Source organism: Pristiophorus japonicus, chromosome 6 (assembly GCF_044704955.1).
Source record: "Pristiophorus japonicus isolate sPriJap1 chromosome 6, sPriJap1.hap1, whole genome shotgun sequence".
In the NCBI taxonomy this organism is placed as follows: domain Eukaryota; kingdom Metazoa; phylum Chordata; class Chondrichthyes; family Pristiophoridae; genus Pristiophorus; species Pristiophorus japonicus.
Window position 1 is genome coordinate 223,701,104 of NC_091982.1, and position 19,847 is coordinate 223,720,950.

General features: G+C 46.2%; 1 protein-coding gene across 1 annotated transcript in view; it reads right to left on the reverse strand.

Annotated features, from left to right (window-relative positions):
* Positions 1–3,050: 3,050 nt before the first annotated feature.
* LOC139266260 (G-protein coupled receptor 35-like) overlaps positions 3,051–19,847 on the reverse strand; it is a 43,596-nt gene continuing 26,799 nt past the window's right edge. The window contains exons 3-4 of the mRNA XM_070884090.1: positions 16,353–16,512; positions 3,051–4,027 (exon numbers count right to left, since the gene is read on the reverse strand). Coding sequence (XP_070740191.1) covers positions 3,051–4,027; positions 16,353–16,512 — 1,137 coding nt within the window. The remainder of the gene's footprint in view (positions 4,028–16,352; positions 16,513–19,847) is intronic.

Here is a 19,847-nt window from a genome sequence, read left to right on the forward strand (position 1 = left end):
CTGTTCACTCTCCCTCCTCAGAATGTTTTGTAGCCTCTTAGTGACATCTTTGAACCTGGCACCAGGGAGGCAACATAGAGGCATGTCTGTGGTTACCGAAATGCCTGTATGCTCCCCTAACTATCGAATCCCCTACCACTATTGGTCTTCGACTCTTCTTCCTCCCCCCTGTACAGCTGAGCCACCTGTGGTACCGCGGACTTGGCTCTGGCTGTACTCCCTAGAGGAACCATTGCCCCCACCAGTACTCAGAACCGAATATTGGTTGGAGAGCAAGATGCACTCAGGGGACTCCTGCACTATCTGGCTGGTCCTCCTCTTCTGTCTGGTGGTCACCCATTCCCCCTTTGCCTGCACACTTTTAAACTGCAGATGACCATCTCTAGATATGTGCTATCCACGAAATTCTCAGTCTCGCGGATGCACCCCAGTGACTCCAGCCGCCACTCAAGCTCCGAAACGCGGAGCTCAAGTTGCTGCAGCTGGTAACACATCCTCCACATGTGGTCGTTCAGGCTACGCAAAGTGTCCAGGACTTCCCACATGGCACAGGATCTGCACTCCATGGGACTGAGCTACCCTGCAACGCCTCTGGTTAATAGACTCAGAACTATCGAACAGAAATAAACTTTTAAAAGTTGTAGACTGGAAATGATGGGCTCCATGGTGTGTGCTGAGGCTTGTGCAATGTTGGAGGTGGACTTCTCTATGCTCCTTATCATTGCCGAGAGACTCTCGGACACGCTTGTCATTGCACATATCATCTCCATGTTCATGCCCATCACCCTTCTAAATACCTCCCCATCGAGATCTTCATTTGAGTCCTATATGGAACTCGCACACGAACTCGCCCTCCGGCGAGCTACCCTTTCCCCCTGAACTTGATACAGCCCACTCATCCCCAGGGCCTCATTCTGTGCAGATCTACACTAATCTCTAAAAAAAACACGTAGTGCCAGTATCTGAGCTGGTGCCTGTGGGTGAGACATGCAGTGACACGGTGTGTTCTTCCTCCTCCTCTTCTCCCGTCTCGCTCTCTATGGTGCCTTCAGGGACAGGCTGCTCATTATCTAATTGGCCCGGGAATTGGGCTGGGCGGGCTTAACAAGCTCTATCAAGTGAAATTAATTTGGGAGTGGGATGAAACCAGCAGTGGGGCCATGAACCGTCACCAACATCGCCTGCCCCAGACCCACAGAGGTGAGTAAAATCGCGGCCTGGTAAACCAATTATAGCATCACTTCCATAATCCCAATTGGGATCAGCTAACTCGTTGCAGACCAAAGCTCACAACCTGGAACCTTTCTGATCTGTATGTCTCAATTCAACTTTCAGCTGTGTATTTAGCAAATTATTTATCAATTTATATTTTGAAAAATAACAGTGATCCATAGAGATTATTTTTTTTTGCTGTCACAGATTTCCAACCAAATTTATTTAAACTTTCAGTAGTCCCAATTCTAAAGTGATTCTGTTAATAACTTCTCCTCAGACAAATTTGGAGATGTGCCACATCCATATATTTAAAACAAAACTGTATTTCACGGAATGAACACATAATACTGGATGTTATAATAGGAAACAACTGTATACTACCCAGTATCAGTCAGTCGTTCTAATGTTATATGCTTTGAAGCAATTAGAGGATCAGGGAACTTTTAATTACTTCACTCCAGTTCTGACATCTTCATGTGCTAGTCCAGATAACTCCGCTCAGGAGTAAGAATTGCTGACAATGGAACAGATTTTGCTTTGAATATTATGCATTAGAAATTCATGATGTATATCAGTTTGTCATTTGATTATTACCTCCCAATTTCTTCATCATTTAATTTTATTCTCAATTTAATATATTTTCATTTATGTCCTACAACTAACTAATGTTACTTCCAACTGGCATAGGAACATAGGAATGGCAGTAGGCCATTCAGTCCCTCAAGCCTATTCTGTAATTCACTTAGATCATGGCTGATTTCATAGCTTAACTCCATCTTGGTTCCATAAACCTTGCCTAACAAAATTCTATCAATCTCAGTTTTTAAATGTTCAATTGGGGGAAGAGAGTTCCAGATTTTCACTACCCTTTGTGTGAAGAAGTGCATTCAGACATCACCCCTAAGTGGCCAAGCTCTAATGTTAAGGTTATGCTCCCTTGTTCTGGAATCCCCCACTAGAGTAAATTGTCTATCCATCTACATCTTTAATAATCTTAAATGCCTCAATGAAATCATCCCTTAATCTTCTATATTTAAGAGAATACAAGCCTAGTCAATGTACCTTGTATTGCATATTCAAATTACATTTTCTTTTGTATGGAATAGTGAAACCAAATATATATCCATCACTCACATGCTAAATTAGCTTATCTAGACACATTGACCACATGTACTGAATGTTTTAAATGGTGCAAGTGCATTGGTGGTTTGCTATCTATACAAATGGAATTAGATATTGAATTCATTATTTGAGAGTTTTTTCAGAGTAATTTTAAGTATATATTTAAAAAGACGATTTAATATATTCACATAAGAAATATTAGTTCCCCTACAGGCATTAAATCCAGAAAAATGATGAGGTCTTCAGCTGAGTCCCTTATTGTACATCTGTGCATGGGACAGAAACATTCAGTACATATGAACAGGAGTAGGCCATTGAGCCCCTCGAGTCTGCTCCACCATTCAATATCATGGCTGATCTGCGATCTAACTCCGTATACCCGACTTTGACCCATATCTTTTATCCGGGGAAAGCCAACCACCATATAAAAATGTTCTGTTTTCACATGTCAATGTTCATTTTGTGTCCGCTACCTCGTCTTTCTGATGCACGAAAATATTTTTGATATCAAAGTTTAAATTTTCCAGTATAATTATTTACCAATTTTTCAGGGAGTTTGAACCGTGCTATAAATAACCTGCAGCAGTACCAGGACCGCGCATAAAGCTGTATTTAGTACAGCGGCGATAGATGATCTTTTGTTTTAAAAAAAACAAGCAGTAAAACGAGATCATTGCTGTAGAAAACTGGGGCAGCAGTGGTTGGGGTGAAGGTTAACGAGACTGAGAGTTGAGTGGGTGGTCCGCGGTCGAATCCACTAATGTCTCGCAGACACCCAATTGGATGTTGGAATCTGGGAGCTGACTTCTGCCCGAGCTTGACTGGCACAATTCTTTAATGCCGTAGAAATAGTAGATTGCGTCCAGGCAACAGTTGACATTGGCCAAGTACAGGCTGAAATGCAGAGCGCTGCGCAATTGTTCGCAGTAACTTTGGGAGAGGAATCCATTGATCGTTAAGGAGTACAGCAGCAGTATGGTTTGATAGGGCGTGAAGCAGATCAGGAAGGTCATCAAATTTGAAAGGATGATCTTGGCGGATTTATTCAGTTCAAGCCAGCCCACCTGTGTCTCGCTGGCTTGAACTTTCAGTCTATGGACGATATGCAGGGAGCAGAACATCATTATAAACGCACATATCAAAAATAGTACTCCCAGGGGGGCAATGAAACCCATTTTCAAAACTTCAGGCGCGAGATGGTAAAAACAGGAGTCCGAATCACTGGTGAAATAGATGTAGATGCTTGCTGACCACACGACTGCCCAGATTGAAGCGCAGATGATCGCGGTTCGCTTCGGGGACGAGATGGCGTTGACCAGGAAAGGATGTGTGATGGCGATGTAGCGATCTACACAGATCAGGGTTATCAGCAGGATGCTGGCGTAAGTGTTGATAAAACACAGGGACTCCAGAAACTGACAGAACATCTTTCCCAGGCGCCTGGGCCACTCCTCGCGGATATAATAGGCGAGGATTTTGAAAGGCAAGGCGAAAAGCAGAAAGACATCGGAGAAGACCAGGTTAGCCATGTAGATCAGCGGCTTGGTCCTCGCCTTTATTCGATAGCAGATTATGCACAGTGCCACTCCGTTCAGTGTTGAGCCAACAACGATCGTTGGTAAACTAAACACAAGCAGAACCACCTGATGCGACAAGTCGGTCTGATTCCATGAGCCTTCACAGTTCATCGCTGTAAGAATCCGAAATAAAACAGTGATGGCAGAGTCAAATCAGGCCATTGAACCATCCCTCACCTTTCCCCAGCCATTTTCTCGCCTTTATTAAGAGTATTTCCCTCCAATGCACTTCAGAAGCACTGCATTGGTCTGTAAAAACGCGTTGGAAGGTCCTGGGATCGCGAAAGGCGCTACATCAATGCAAGTTCTTTCTTTCCCTGCACGTTACACCCTGTGCGCACCGTCTCAGACATTATCGATAAGCAACTGCTGCCGAAGTACTCACCACCCACCTGAAGTCGGATCTGTCTGCCGAGTGTTTCTACAAATGACAATGCACACTTCCTCTCGAGTTGGACGAGCTGTTTCGTACAACCCCAATGGTGCCGCTCTTAATATCGCCCGTTTCGCCAGGTGTTTTTCTTAACATGGGCTGGAGACTGATGGTGGCTCAGATACGATGGACCGAATGGTCTCCTCGTGTGCTGTACGATGCGAATACATGTACCACAGGCACTGATGGGGGAAGAAGATATCCCCCTGAGCAGTAAAAGACTTTCTAAAGAACCAAAGTTTCTTGCGGTTGAGCCGTTAGATAGCGAGGCAGTTACAGGTAGAGAGCATGTGCAAAATGACTCCCCCTCACTTCTAACTGAACAATTTGGTTGAATTGACTTCTTCCCCTTTGCTAAAGATATAAATAATTGATAATTATTTCACAATTAAATAATAATTGTATTTCAAAATATTTATGGATTAAAGACAATTTTTATTGTCAATTTAAGATTTCTAAATACATTTGTACAGTTTCTTTTAAAGAGAAAGAACCCAATAGAAAATCAGTATGAAAATATTGGATCCCAAAAACCTGGGAAAATTTGTAGAAAATCAGTTTTTAGAATAGTTTTTGAACATGGGTAAAACTCAATGCTAAAAATTCGATAAGGCCCGAAAACGGTTGTGGGCATAGTAATGCGCGATCTGCCTTTGAAAGTAGTGCAGGCAGCACACGACATTCATGCTGTTAACACGATTGCACATCTCCTCATGCCCACCGCCCCCACCAAGAGCCTTCTTAAAGCTTACTTCTCCATGGCATTTTCTGCAATTCCTTCCTCCCTATTCTATTGGGCTCAAGTCCAATACCCAACTGTAAAATGCCTTGGAGTGTTCAGTGTTACCTTAATGAAACCCTAAGTTGGCTTTGTAACCGAAGCAACAAAACACAGATTCATTTCGACCCTTTTTGTTGTGCTTGTGCCTCGATTCAATTCGGTAACTTCGCTGATGAAAACTAAAGTTTCACTTGTTGTTTCTTTCACATCCACCTTCAATTAGTTTAGAGCAAACAATTCCCCTCTTCCCCAAAAGGAACAACAGGGGCCAAATTGCCTCTTTTTATAACCCCGTTAGCACCCCTAGGGAACATAAGAACATAAGAATTAGGAACAGGAGTCGGCCATCTAGCCCCTCGAGCCTGCTCCGCCATTTAATATGGCTGATCTGGCTGTGGACTCAGCTCCACTTATCCACCCGCTTCCTGTAACCCTTAATTCCCTTATTGGTTAAAAATCTATCTATCTGTGATTTGAATACATTCAATGAGCTAGCCTCAACTGCTTCCTTGGGCAGAGAATTCCACAGATTCACAACCCTCTGGGAGAAGAAATTCCTTCTCAACTCGGTTTTAAATTGGCTCCCCGGTATTTTGAGGCTGTGCCCCCTAGTTCTAGTCTCCCTGACCAGTGGAAACAACCTCTCTGCCTCGATCTTGTCTATCCCTTTCATTATTTTAAATGTTTCTATAAGATCACCCCTCATCCTTCTGAACTCCAACGAGTAAAGACCCAGTCTACTCAATCTATCATCATAAGGTAACCCCCTCATCTCTGGAATCAGCCTCGTGAATCGTCTCTGTACCCCCTCCAAAGCCAGTATATCCTTCCTGAAGTAAGGTGACCAAAACTGCACGCAGTACTCCAGGTGCGGCCTCACCAATACCCTATACAGATGCAGAAGGACCTCCCTGCTTTTGTACTCCATCCCTCTCACAATGAAGGCCAACATTCCATTAGCCTTCCTGATTACCCGCTGCACCTGCAAACTAACTTTTTGGGATTCATGCACAAGGACCCCCGGGTCCCTCTGCACCGCAGCATGTTGTAATTTCTCCCCATTCAAATAATATTCCCTTTTACTATTTTTTTTCCCAAGGTGGATGACCTCACACTTTCCGACATTGTATTCCATCTGCCAGACCTTAGCCCATTCGCTTAACCTATCTAAATCTCTTTGCAGCCTTTCTATGTCCTCTACACAACCCGCTTTCCCACTAATCTTTGTGTCATCTGCAAATTTTGTTACACTACACTCTGTCCCCTCTTCCAGGTCATCTATGTATATTGTAAACAGTTGTGGTCCCAGCACCGATCCCTGTGGCACACCACTAACCACCGACTTCCAACCCAAAAAGGGCCCATTTATCCCAACTCTCTGATTTCTGTTCGCCAGCCAATTCTCTATCCATGCTAACACATTTCCTCTGACTCCGGGTACCTTTATCTTCTGCAGTAAACTTTTGTGTGGCACCTTATCGAATGCCTTTTGAAGATCTAAATACACCACATCCATCGGTACACCTCTATCCACCATGCTCATTATATCCTCAAAGAATTCCAGTAAATTAGTTAAACATGATTTCCCCTTCATGAATCCAAGCTGCGTCTGCTTGATTGCACTATTCCTATCTAGATGTCCCGCTATTTCTTCCTTAATGATAGTTTCAAGCATTTTCCCCACTACAGATGTTAAATTAACCGGCCTATAGTTACCTGCCTTTTGTCTGCCCCCTTTTTTAAACAGAGGCGTTACATTAGCTGCTTTCCAATCCGCTGGTACCTCCCCAGAGTCCAGAGAATTTTGGTAGATTATAACGAATGCATCTGCTATAACTTCCGCCATCTCTTTTAATATCCTGAGATGCATTTCATCAGGACCAGGGGACTTGTCTACCTTGAGTCCCATTAGCCTGCCCAGCACTACTCCGCTAGTGATAGTGATTGTCTCAAGGTTCTCCCTTCCCACATTCCTGTGACCAGCAATTTTTGGTATGGTTTTTGTGTTTTCCACTGTGAAGACCGAAGCAAAATAATTGTTTAAGATCTCAGCCATTTCCACATTTCCCATTATTAAATCCCCCTTCTCATCTTCTAAGGGACCAACATTTACTTTAGTCACTCTTTTCCGTTTTATATATCTGTAAAAGCTTTTACTATCCGTTTTTATGTTTTGCCCAAGTTTACCTTCATAATCTATCTTTCCTTTCTTTATTGCTTTCTTAATCATTCTTTGATGTCGTTTAAAATGTTCCCAATCTTCAATTTTCCCACTAACCTTGGCCACCTTATACGCATTGGTTTTTAATTTGATACTCCTTTATTTCCTTGGTTATCCACAGCTGGTTATCCCTTCTCTTACTGCCCTTCTTTTTCACTGGAATATATTTTTGTTGAGCACTATGAAAGAGCTCCTTAAAAGTCCTCCACTGTTCCTCAATTGTGCCACCGTTTAGTCTGTGTTTCCAGTTTACTTTAGCCAACTCTGCCCTCATCCCACTGTAGTCCCCTTTGTTTAAGCATAGTACGCTCATTTGAGACACTACTTCCTCATCTTCAATCTGTATTACAATTCCACCATACTGTGATCACTCATTCTGAGAGGATCTTTTACTCGGAGATCGTTTATTCTTCCTGTCTCATTACACAGGACCAGATCTAAGATAGCTTGCTCCCTTGTAGGTTATGTAACATACTGTTCTAAGAAACAATCCTGTATGCATTCTATGACTTCCTCCTCTAGGCTACCCCGTGCGATTTGATTTGACCAATCGATATGTAGGCTAAAATCCCCCATGACTACTGCCGTTCCTTTTTCACATGCCTCCATTATTCCCTTGATTATTGCCCTGCCCACCGTGAAGTTATTATTTTGGGGCCTATAAACTACACCCACCAGTGACTTTTTCCCCTTACTATCTCTGATCTCCACCCACATTGATTCAACATTTTGTTCATTAGAGCCAATATCGTCTCTCACAACTGCCCTGATATCATCCTTTATTAACAGAGCTACCCCACCTCCTTTCCCTTGTTGTCTATCTTTCCGAATCGTCAGATACCCCTGTATGTTTAATTCCCAGTCTTGACCACGTTTCTGTAATGGCCACCAAATCATACCCATTTGTAATGATTTGTGCCGTCAACTCATTTACTTTATTTCGAATGTTGCGCGCGTTTAGGTAGAGTGTTTTAATACTGGTTTTTAAACCATGATTTTTAATTTTGACCCCTCCTGCAGCCCCTTTATATTCAGTGGCCCTTTTTGTTTTTTACCTTAGGTTTCTCTGCCCTCCACTTTTACTCATCTTGTTTCTGTCTTTTGCTTTTGTCTCCTTTTTGTTTCCCTCTGTCTTCCTGCATTGGTTCCCATCCCCCTGCCATATTAGTTTAACTCCTCCCCAACAGCACGAGCAAACACTCCCCCTCGGACATTGGTTCTGGTCCTGCCCAGGTGCAGACTGTCCGGTTTGTACTGGTCCCACCTTCCCCAGAACCGGTTCCAATGCCCCAGGAATTTGAATCCCTTCCTGCTGCACTACTACTCAAGCCACGTATTCATCTGAGCTATCCTGCGATTCCTACTCTGATTTGCACGTGGCACTGGTAGCAATCCTGCGATTACTACTTTTGAGGTCCTACGTTTTAATTTAGCTCCTAGCTCCTTAAATTCATCTTGTAGGACCTCATCCCTTTTTTTACCGATATCATTGGTACCAATGTACACCACGACAACTGGCTGTTCACCCTCCCTTTTCAGAATATCCTGCACCCGCTCCGAGAAATCCTTGACCCTTGCACCAGGGAGGCAACATACCATCCTGGAGTCTCGGTTGTGGCCGCAGAACGCCTATCTATTCCCCTTACAATCGAATCCCCTATCACTATCGCTTTCCCACTCTTTTTCCTGCCCTCCTGATCAGCAGAGCCAGCCACGGTGCCATGAACTTGGCTGCTGCTGCCCTCCCCTGATGAGTCATCCCCCTCAACAGTACTCAAAACGGTGTATCTGTTTTGCAGGGGGATGACCGCAGGGGACCCCTGCACTACCTTCCTTGCACTGCTCTTCCTGCTGGTCTTCCATTCACTAGCTGGCTGTGGACCCTTCACCTACGGTAAGACCAACTCGCTACACGTGCTACTCATGTCATTCTCAGCATCATGGATGCTCCAGAGTGAATCCACCCTCAGCTCCAATTCCGCAACGCGGACCGTCAGGAGCTGGAGGCGGATACACTTCCCGCACACGTAGTCGTCGACGCTAACGGCGCATTGATGTTTTTGTCCAGGGGAATGGGGGGGGGGGGGGGGGGCACTAGCACCTGCAGAGAAATTGCCCCGGAGGCCTGGGGATGTGCTGTTCTGGCAGCACCATGCCCCTTGATTACCGCCCCGGGCCGGCACACAACCGGCGATGACGTAATCGCCGTTGGCGCCAACCACACACCGCCCCGCACCAACCACTTTGCGCCGCGGGATGGAAACATAGAAAATAGGTGCAGGAGTAGGCCATTTGGCCCTTTGAGCCTGCACCACCATTCAATGAGTTCATGGCTGATCATGCAACTTCAGTACCACATTCCTGCTTTCTCGCCATAACCCTTGATCCCCCTAGTAGTAAGGACTACATCTAACTCCTTTTTGAATATATTTAGTGAGTTGGCCTCAACAACTTTCTGTGGTAGAGAATTCCACAAGTTCACCACTCTCTGGGTGAAGAAGTTTCTCCTCATCTCGGTCCTAAATGGCTTACCCCTTATCCTTAGACTGTGACCCCTTGTTCTGGACTTCCCCAACATTGGGAACATTCTTCCTGCATCTAAACTGTCTAAACCCGTCAGAATTTTAAACGTTTCTATGAGATCCCCTCTCATTCTTCTGAACTCCAGTGAATACAAGCCCAGTTGATCCAGTCTTTCTTGATATGTCAGTCCTGCCATCCCGGGAATCAGTCTGGTGAACCTTCGCTGCACTCCCTCAATAGCAAGAATGTCCTTCCTCAAGTTAGGAGACCAAAACTGTACACAATACTCCAGATGTGGCTTCACCAAGCCCCTGTACAACTGTAGTAACACCTCCCTGCCCCTGTACTCAAATCCCCTCGCTATGAAGGCCAACATGCCATTTGCTTTCTTCACCGCCTGCTGTATCTGCATGCCAACCTTCAATGACTGATGTACCATGACACCCAGGTCTCGTTGCATCTCCCCTTTTCCAAATCTGTCACCATTCAGATAATAGTCTGTCTCTCTGTTTTTACAACCAAAGTGGATAACCTCACATTTATCCACATTATACTTCATCTGCCATGCATTTGCCCACTCACCTAACCTATCCAAGTCACTCTGCAGCCTCATAGCATTCTCCTCACAGCTCACACTGCCACCCAACTTAGTGTCATCCGCAAATTTGGAGATACTACATTTAATCCCCTCGTCTAAATCATTAATGTACAGTGTAAACAGCTGGGGCCCCAGCACAGAACCTTGCGGTACCCCACTAGTCACTGCCTGCCATTCTGAAAAGTACCCATTTACTCCTACTCTTTGCTTCCTGTCTGCCAACCAGTTCTCAATCCACGTCAGCATACTACCCCAATCCCATGTGCTTTAACTTTGCATATTAATCTCTTGTGTGGGACCTTGTCGAAAGCCTTCTGAAAGTTCAAATACACCATATCAACTGGTTTTGCCTTGTCCACTCTACTGGAAACATCCTCAAAAAATTCCAGAAGATTTGTCAAGCATGATTTCCCTTTCACAAATCCATGCTGACTTGGACCTATCATGTCACCTCTTTCCAAATGCGCTGCTATGACATCCTTAATAATTGATTCCATCATTTTACCCACTACCGATGTCAGGCTGACCGGTCTGTAATTCCCTGTTTTCTCTCCCTCCTTTTTTAAAAAGTGGGGTTATATTGGCTACCCTCCACTCCATAGGAACTGATCCAGAGTCTATGGAATGTTGGAAAATGACTGTCAATGCATCCGCTATTTCCAAGGCCACCTCCTTAAGTACTCTGGGATGCAGACCTTCAGGCCCTGGGGATTTATCGGCCTTCAATCCCATCAATTTCCCCAACACAATTTCCCGACTAATAAGGATTTCCCTCAGTTCCTACTTCTTACTAGACCCTCTGACCCCTTTTATATCCGGAAGGTTGTTTGTGTCCTCCTTAGTGAATACCGAATCAAAGTACTTGTTCAATTGGTCTGCCATTTCTTTGTTCCAGTTATGACTTCCCCTGATTCTGACTGCAGGGGACCTACATTTGTCTTTACTAACCTTTTTCTCTTTACATATCTATAGAAGTTTTTGCAGTCCATTTTAATGTGAGATTGGCGTGGGTGGATGCCAATGACAGCTTTGCGGGTCGTGAAGCTGTCGTGGCTGGGTCGCCCCATCTGCCCTTAAAGGGGAGAGTCTTGCACCACGGCCGGTATCTTTTTTTGTCGGCCGACTTCACAGTCGGCCCGACAATGGCAGCCACTGGCCGAACCGAAACGCTCCCTGGTGGCCCAGTGGGCACCAGGAAAATGGCTGCAGAGTTCGCAATGGGCGCCCGCCCCTTTAAAAGAAGGGGAGGGGCGTTGTGCCACATCGGGTTTCCACCCCTCTATTGCCCCACTATCGCTTCGCGGAGGCAAATTATGCATCCAATACCGCCTCTCAGATTGTTCAAAGAACCCAATTCTGCTGGCGCTAAGTTTCCATTTAATTCAAATTATGCGCCCCAAACGGAACGTGGGGCAATTTTGCCCCGAACATCTTTTGAAAACCTTGCAGTTACAGCAATAGCATTTTTTACAAATAACTTCTTGTATCATAATTGAAACATTTCAATGTGTTGGTTTGTCACTGTGTTCGTGTCACTATTACGATGGACGAGCAATTTCTGCGGTATCTACACCACAACAGAGAATGAAAGCCAAAGCCATTGGTTCCCTATTGTATGTGCATGAGTGTCAGCACTCACTGAAATCAGCCCTTAGACACACCCAAAATAGTTTGTAGATTCCAAATTAGGAACTGAGTTATATTTCCCCGCAAACACAAGCAAGTATATTGCACTGTGAAAAGTGACCAAGTTAGTTCTACTCGCGGTGATGTGCTTATCCTGTGGAACCAGCTGTGTGACATAATAGCTGACCTGTATTCAGTTAGTAAGTCACCAGGCCTTGAGGAAATAGACCGAGTTGCAAAAATCATTGAACTCATTTATATTCATGTTTTAATCTTTATGAGGTATGCATAACCTGCATTTCTCTATTTGAAATCCCAATAAAGTCAATGTTTCGAATTGGTTTCAAGAAGAAACAGCAATTGAATTGACTTGTGCATGATATTGCAAGATTCCTGCACATAAATTACCTTCACATGCTTATAGTCTTTGTTCACTTAGTTATTTGGGGCTGGATTTTTGGCTCCCTTGCTCCTCCAGTAGCGCCCTGGAGGGACGGTAAAGGGTGTTTTTAGACGCAACTGCAAGCGTCCAGCTTTTAGCGCCTGGTATGCTAATTCGGCTCAGATTTGCGGCGGCGCACAAACTTACCGCCCCACCCTCTTGTTTCAGTGAAATCATGAAGTCAATCAATATGTAATGCTCCACTAGTGCCCCAGTTGCAAAATTAGGCCCCAAAGCCCCATCATACACCCGTCCCAGAAAATGCCTAGGCATTCCCAGGGTGCAGTGTATTTGCGGTGTATTTAAATGGAGGGAGGAGGATCCTATCTCGCAGGTCACATTGACTTCAACGGTTGCACACAGCACACTGCGTGAAGCTCCAACTTGAAAGCAGCAGTTTTATCTGCCATTAGAGTGTTCTTACAACATCAGTGAGATAATTTAATGGGGGCATTACTAGTTTCCCAGCATATCATGCTCCATGCTATTGCTAGGCGGCATCAAGATAGAAAAAGGGCTCTTGGCCATTTTGGTCCACGGATGAGGAGAGGCCAAAGACATCTGGGGAGGAGGGCTCACCCCCCCATGGGTTTACAGACACCAATGCTCATACCTCCAGCTCTCTGAGGAGCAGTGTGTGAGAAGGCTGCGCTTCCGAAAGGAAGTGCTGACAGAGATATGCAATCTCCGACAGGCAGACCTACAGCCTTCCAGCGCCAACAGGACTTCCCGTCGCAGTGACTGTGGCATTGGCCTTATATGCCTCTGGCTCCTTCCAGGACATAGAAACATAGAAACATAGAAAATAGGTGCAGGAGTTGAGCCTGCACCACCATTCAATAAGATCATAGCTGATCATTCCCTCAGTACTCCTTTCTTGCTTTCTCTCCATACCCCTTGATCCCCATAGCCGCAAGGGCCATATCTAGCTCCCTTTTGAATACATCCAATGAACTGGCATCAACAACTCTCTGCGGCAGGGAATTCCACAGGTTAACAACTCTCTGAGCGAAGAAGTTTCTCCTCATCTCAGTCCTAAATGGCCTACCCCTTATCCTAAGACTGGGTTCCCTGGTTCTGGACTTCCCCAACATTGGGAACAATCTACCCGCATCTAACCTGTCCTGTCCCGTCAGAATCTTATATGTTTCTATGAGATCCCCTCTCATACTTCTAAACTCCAATGCAAAATCTCTCAATACGCTGCACATCGCTGCATTCGGCATATTACAAAGGCTCTGTATGCCCGCAGAATGAACTTCATAAAGTTCCCAATGAAGAGGGACAGCCAGAATGAGTGGGCATGTGGGTTTGGCAGAATTGTGGACAGCCATTGACTGCACACACAGGGCCTTGCCAGCACCATTCCACAACACAGAGGTATTCAGAAACCAAAAGGGATACCACTCCCTAAATGTGCAGCTGCTGTGCAACCACACTCAGCACATCCTCACATGCCTGCTATCCAGGGAGAGCACATGATGCTTTCATCTTGCATGAGAGTAGTATGTTATGAATGTTTCAGCGACAAAGGAAAGGGCGCGGCTGGCTGCTCGGGGACAAAGGATACGGCCTAGTCACCTGGCTCATGACCCCCTCCGCAAACCCACCACAGAAGTCGAGGAGCACTACAATGAGAGCCATGCAACATAATCGAACAGACAATAGGGGTGCTCAAGCAACGCTTCCGATGCCTGGACCACTCTGGAAGCAGCCTTCAATACTCTGCTCAACAGGTCTCCAAATTAATTGTGTTGTGCTTCATGCTGCACAGCTTGGCCATTATGAGGGTCCAGGCATTGCCAATGGGGATTGCAGGGCCACCTCAGGAGAAGGACGATGAAGAGGAGCCTGGTGAGGCCCCAAATGCATAGCCACCCCATCCACGGGGGAGGCCACCCGAAATTCTGCTGGACAAAGAGCCGCACATCGCCAGCTCATAATGGACCAGTTGGCTTGAATGGAGGAAACGGAGGGATGCACTAAAACTGGCCATGCTATTTGCCACCATAAAGGCACATCATCGGTGAACTTTGGAATGATGTACATGACACCAAAGGCAAATGATCAAAGTGACAATTTACTCCAACAAAGTAACAAACAGTTCCCCCCAACAAAACAAAACCATTTAATAAACAGCATTCTGCTGCAAGGCACTCAAGGACAAGGCATTGGATTACTTCAACTCAACTATTTATATACATCATCACAATACACGAAGGCATCTCCACAATGTCCTCACACTCCTAAAAGGGACTTGCCCTGAGCTTTTCCACCCCTTCCCTCCATCCCCCTCCCACACCTGCTGCTCCTCCTCAATGAGGCCTCAGTACCTACAGCAAGGCTGCTTGAGGTCTGCTTTGTTGGTGGGCCAGACAGTGCAGATGGCCTAGGAGGACGCCCTGGACCAGCTGTGGCCCAGGAAGGCCCGGCTGCGGACTGCTGTGCCTCAGCATTGGCGGCAGCTGTCTCTGATGGCTCGGGTGTGGATTGCGTCAGGTGCATGGTGGGAGAGTCAGTGGTGGGAACTGAAATGCTGTCATGTTGAGGAAGGACAGCACCTTCCATTTCCTGGGAACCAATGACACTCACACGAGGCTGGGCTTCAGCATCCAAATGGGGAAGTCAGAGAGGATAGCAGCAGTCAGTGATTATATGACATCACCAAGCTGGAGCATAGCTTGTGCCTGCGATGCAATCCTGCTGCAGTATAGTATAGTATTGGGTAATCCCGCGTATTGAGGATGACCTGCTTCCACACCAAAAAGGGATGAGTTCACAGGTGTTTCAATGAGGGACCTGACATTCGATGTCCCGAACTACATACTGAAGGGTGGAAGATGCCTGTGCATGGATTCTTTTAACATGGGGTGGCTGTTGCACACCAGCCACTACACCAGCTTGATCCAGTGGCAAGGGTTAACCAAGACGACTGGAGACCAAGCTCTGCTGCATGGACCTAGTGTGCACATATGCTCCTACTATCCATAGATCACAGTGTGCGCTGGCCCGTGCTGCCCCTGGGCCCTCGCCTCTCCTGGGCCCCGATCACGACGCTCACTGCTCCTCCACTCCGATCAAAAATGGAGCATTCAGAAACAGGACATCAATTAGTCTCCTCTTTATTAACACTGTTATTTGAAATATCAAAATATTGAACTCATGCTGCAACCTCACCCATGGCACATGCCACACACTCTGGCACAACACTATCGCTGCTGGAGCCCATCTGCCTCTGTGAGCGGCCAGGATGGGCTTGCTGGAGACTCACTTACAGCAAGCACGTCTATGCTCTGGGGGACCTTAGCCAATGCACCCATGAGCTCGTGTTGCATTTCCGGGTTCTCCTTGGATATTGCCACCAGTCCAGGCCCACGTCTGCCTGTTCTTGAGCAGGATTACTGTGCTGACTCACGCTCTGGGGAGCTGGCGTCCAAACTTCCCCGCCTGCTCGGCATTGCTGTAGGCCACTGGGGCCAGAAGCCTCAGAGTCCTCAAACCCCTCGAAGTCTCCTTCATCCCCCAACGTGTGTCCTCAGACGGTGCAACTGGAGGGCACTGACGCTCAGGCAGCAGACTATCATCCCCTCCATCATCATTTCCCCCGTGGCCAGACGTCAATGGCTCACGGGAACATTGGCGATCTTCTGGCTAGTCATCTATAGGCACAAAGCAATAGACGTGTGGTTAACAACAGGGGAGCGGGCAGGGTGATAACAGGAGGGAGGCATTGGACATGTATATGTAAAGGGGCTAAGCCACTTGGTATTAGGGGTCAAGGAAGTCACATCAGTCGCAAGTGCCATTCACATACCATCACTACCCACAGGAGGCTCGGCATCGCCCTCAGCCACTGTGCGAACTGGGGCGCCCATGAGGGCCGACCCTCGCTGCTCGACCTCTGTGAGCTCCAGCAGCTCTGGCCGTCTGTCTCCAGTACAGCGTTGCTTCCTTCTGTTATGGGACAGCTTGGCCTGCAATATGAACAAGAAGAAGTGTTCCATAAGGGTCCACATTATCTTGTGACACATGTGCCTCCCATAGTTCAATAGCTGCCACTGTGTGGATGTGCGAATGTGTTCAGGTCAATCTGTGTGGCTGTTGACTGAGGTTTTTCAAACACTGGGAGGAGGTGAGCGGCTCAGGGTGATGTTTGGATAACACATATCATCAGTGGGAGTGGAGTGCGAGGAGAGTTGACAATGATTAGGTGACAAGAGGGTAGGTGCATCCTGAATGCAGAGGGAATGGCTGGAGAAGTGAGCCTCCAGCTTTCTGCTGGATTCAACAACCCACGCCATGGCCTGAAACACATAGGGAAGGGCCAGCTGCATCAAAGACTTAACATTGTGTGAGACAGTGATCTTGCAAGCATGGCAGGCCTACAAAAATGTGATGAGTACTTACCCTGACGAACCTCGTGAGATCGTTGAACTTTTTGCGGCATTGTGGGCCAGCTCTGGCCACCGTGTCTGCCACTGAGACCTCCTGGGCAATCTCCCTCCAAATTCTCCTAAAGATGCTGGGCAACGGCCTCCTTCCCCCAACCAGATGGAGTGCAGGACCCTCCTCTCAATGGCTTGCACTAACGCCTCAGCAGCCGCTGGAGGGAATTGCCATGCCCTCTTGCTGGGCCATCTCTCCTGCTGTGCTGGAAGTGGGCCGGGTCATCTGCACATGCACGAAGGAAACTGCCACGCTCTGGAGCACAGCCTGGGAAAATTTAAACGCGTCTGCGCATGCACAAATTTTAAAACTTTTTTACCGTCACCATTTTCAGCTGAGGTGCAAAAACTTGCTTGTGTAATGCCGGATTTTGTGCCCCCAATCATTAAACCTCTTTATTGCCGAATTTTTCAGATGAGGGCACAAACTTGTTCTAGGCAGTACCAGAACCATCACGCCACCATTAACGCCCCGAAATTACAAAAGCCGAAAGTCCAGCCCTTGGTGTGTAAATCAGTGCAATGTTGAATTTACATCGGTTGCAGTTAATATATTAACATTCCCAGCACATCAGTTGTTTATCTTTAATAGCAGCAGATCTACTGTGGTTGCTCACAGAGAGTCAGACAATACCAAGTTTCATAATAAACAAAAACAGAAAATCTTGGAAATATACAGCAGGTTAGTCAGCATCTTTGGAGTGTGTTGTGTATGCAATAACTGTTAGACTGAGAACTGTTTAACTCCAAGAGGTATAACCTTGGCTCTGCTTTATTAAGGCCCAAAATGACTAATATACAAAATGGCTGGCTTTTTGGCCTCCAACAGTGACTAGTGTTCTACTATCTAGTGGCTAGTGATCCCAAAAGTACATACATGACAATAACCCCCTCTGAGATATGAACACAGTCTTTTACAAATTGAGACCGTCCGGCGTTTTACGCTCCTGGGTTGACCGTCTCAGTTCAACTCCAGCCTTGGGTGAGTGTTCAGAGTCTGTTGTGACTAGTGGCTGGGTGGCTGACCTGGTGTGAGTGGCAATGGCCATGTCAGGGATTGAAAGTCCATTTTCATTGAACATGTCAGTGATTGAAAGTCCCGATTCACTGATGACCACTGAGTCCTCTGATGACTGGGGGTAGGCTGGTTGGTCATCGATTGTCTCTTCCTCCGACTGTTCTGGTTCATCTGTGTGCCTCAGCTTTGTCTGATCCATATGTTTCCTGCATGTTTGCCCATTTTTGAGCTTGACAATAAATACTCTGTTGCCCTCCTTGGCCATGACAGTACCAGCGATCCACTTGGGACCCTGACCATAATTCAGATCATATACAGAATAATTTACAGAAATATCGCGTGACACCGCTGCGCGATCGTGATACCCTTGCTGACTTTGTCTTCTACATTCAACATGATTATTCAAGTCACGGTGTATAAGAGATAGCTTGGTCTTAAGACCTCTCTTCATCATTAGTTCAGCAGGCGACAGCCGGTAAGTGTGTGTGGTCTTGTCCTGTAACACATGCAGTATGCATGACAGGCGGGTCTGCAGTGACCCTTGGCTTACTTGCTTCATACTCTGCTTAATGATTTAGACAGCACGTTCTGCTTGCCCATTGGATGCAGATTTGAACAGTGCTGACCTTACATGCTTGATACCATTGAGTTACTTGAACTCTTGAAACTCCTGACTGGTGAAGCACAATCCGTTGTCGTTAACAACAATGTCAGACAGACCATGTGTCACGAACATGACACTGAGATTCTCAATGGTAGCTGTGGATGTGCTGGATGACATGATTATACACTCTATCCACTTCAAATATGCATCCACCACAACTAAAAACATCTTCCCCAGGAAGGGACCTGCAAAATCTACGTGGATCCTGGACCATGGTTTAGACAGCCACGACCACAGACTCAGCGGCGATTCCGCTGATGCTTTGCTGAGCTGCATGCAAGTGTTGCACTGATGCACACATGATTCCAGCTCAGAGTCAATTCCCGGCCACCATACATGAGACCTGGCGATGGCTTTCATCATTACAATTCTGGGATATGTGCTATGTAGCTCACGTACAAATTTCTCTCTCCTTTTCTTGGGCATAACAACACGATTGCCCCACAGTATTCAATCCAACTGAATAGACAGTTTGTCTTTGCGATGAGTGTAAGGTTTGGGCTCTTCGCACATTTGCATGGGTATGGCAGACCAATCACCTTTGAGAATGCAACTCTTCATCACCAATAAAATCGGGTCCCGGCTGGTCCAAGTCTTAACTTGTTGAGCCGTGACAGGGGTTCCTTCACTCTCAAAAGCATCCATAACTAACAATAAGTCCACCGGTTATAGCATTTCCACCTCCGGTGTGGGCAACGGCAGACGGTTCAAAGCATCGGCACAATTCTTGGTGCCAGGTCTATGGCGAATGACATAATCATAAGCGGATAATGACAGCGCCCACCTCTGGATGCGGGATGAAGCATTGGTATTGATACCTTCGTTTTCAGAGAACAGTGAAATGAGCATCTTGCAATCTGTCTCCAGTTCAAACCGAAGACCGAACAGGTACTGATGCATCTTTTTAACCCCATACTCACAGACTAGTGCTTCTTTCTCTAGCATGTTGTAGGCTCTTTCTGCTTTAGACAACATTTATTGAAGCAAACGCGACTGGTTAAAGTTTACCCGACTCATTAGCTTGCTGGAGTACGCAACCAATTCCATATGACGAAGCATCACAGGCCAATACTAAATGTTTACATGGGTCATAATGTACCGGCAACTTGTTACAGCAAAGCAGATTAGTGGCTTTCTCAAAAGCTCTGTCTTGAGACGTACCCCACATCCAGTTGTCGCCTT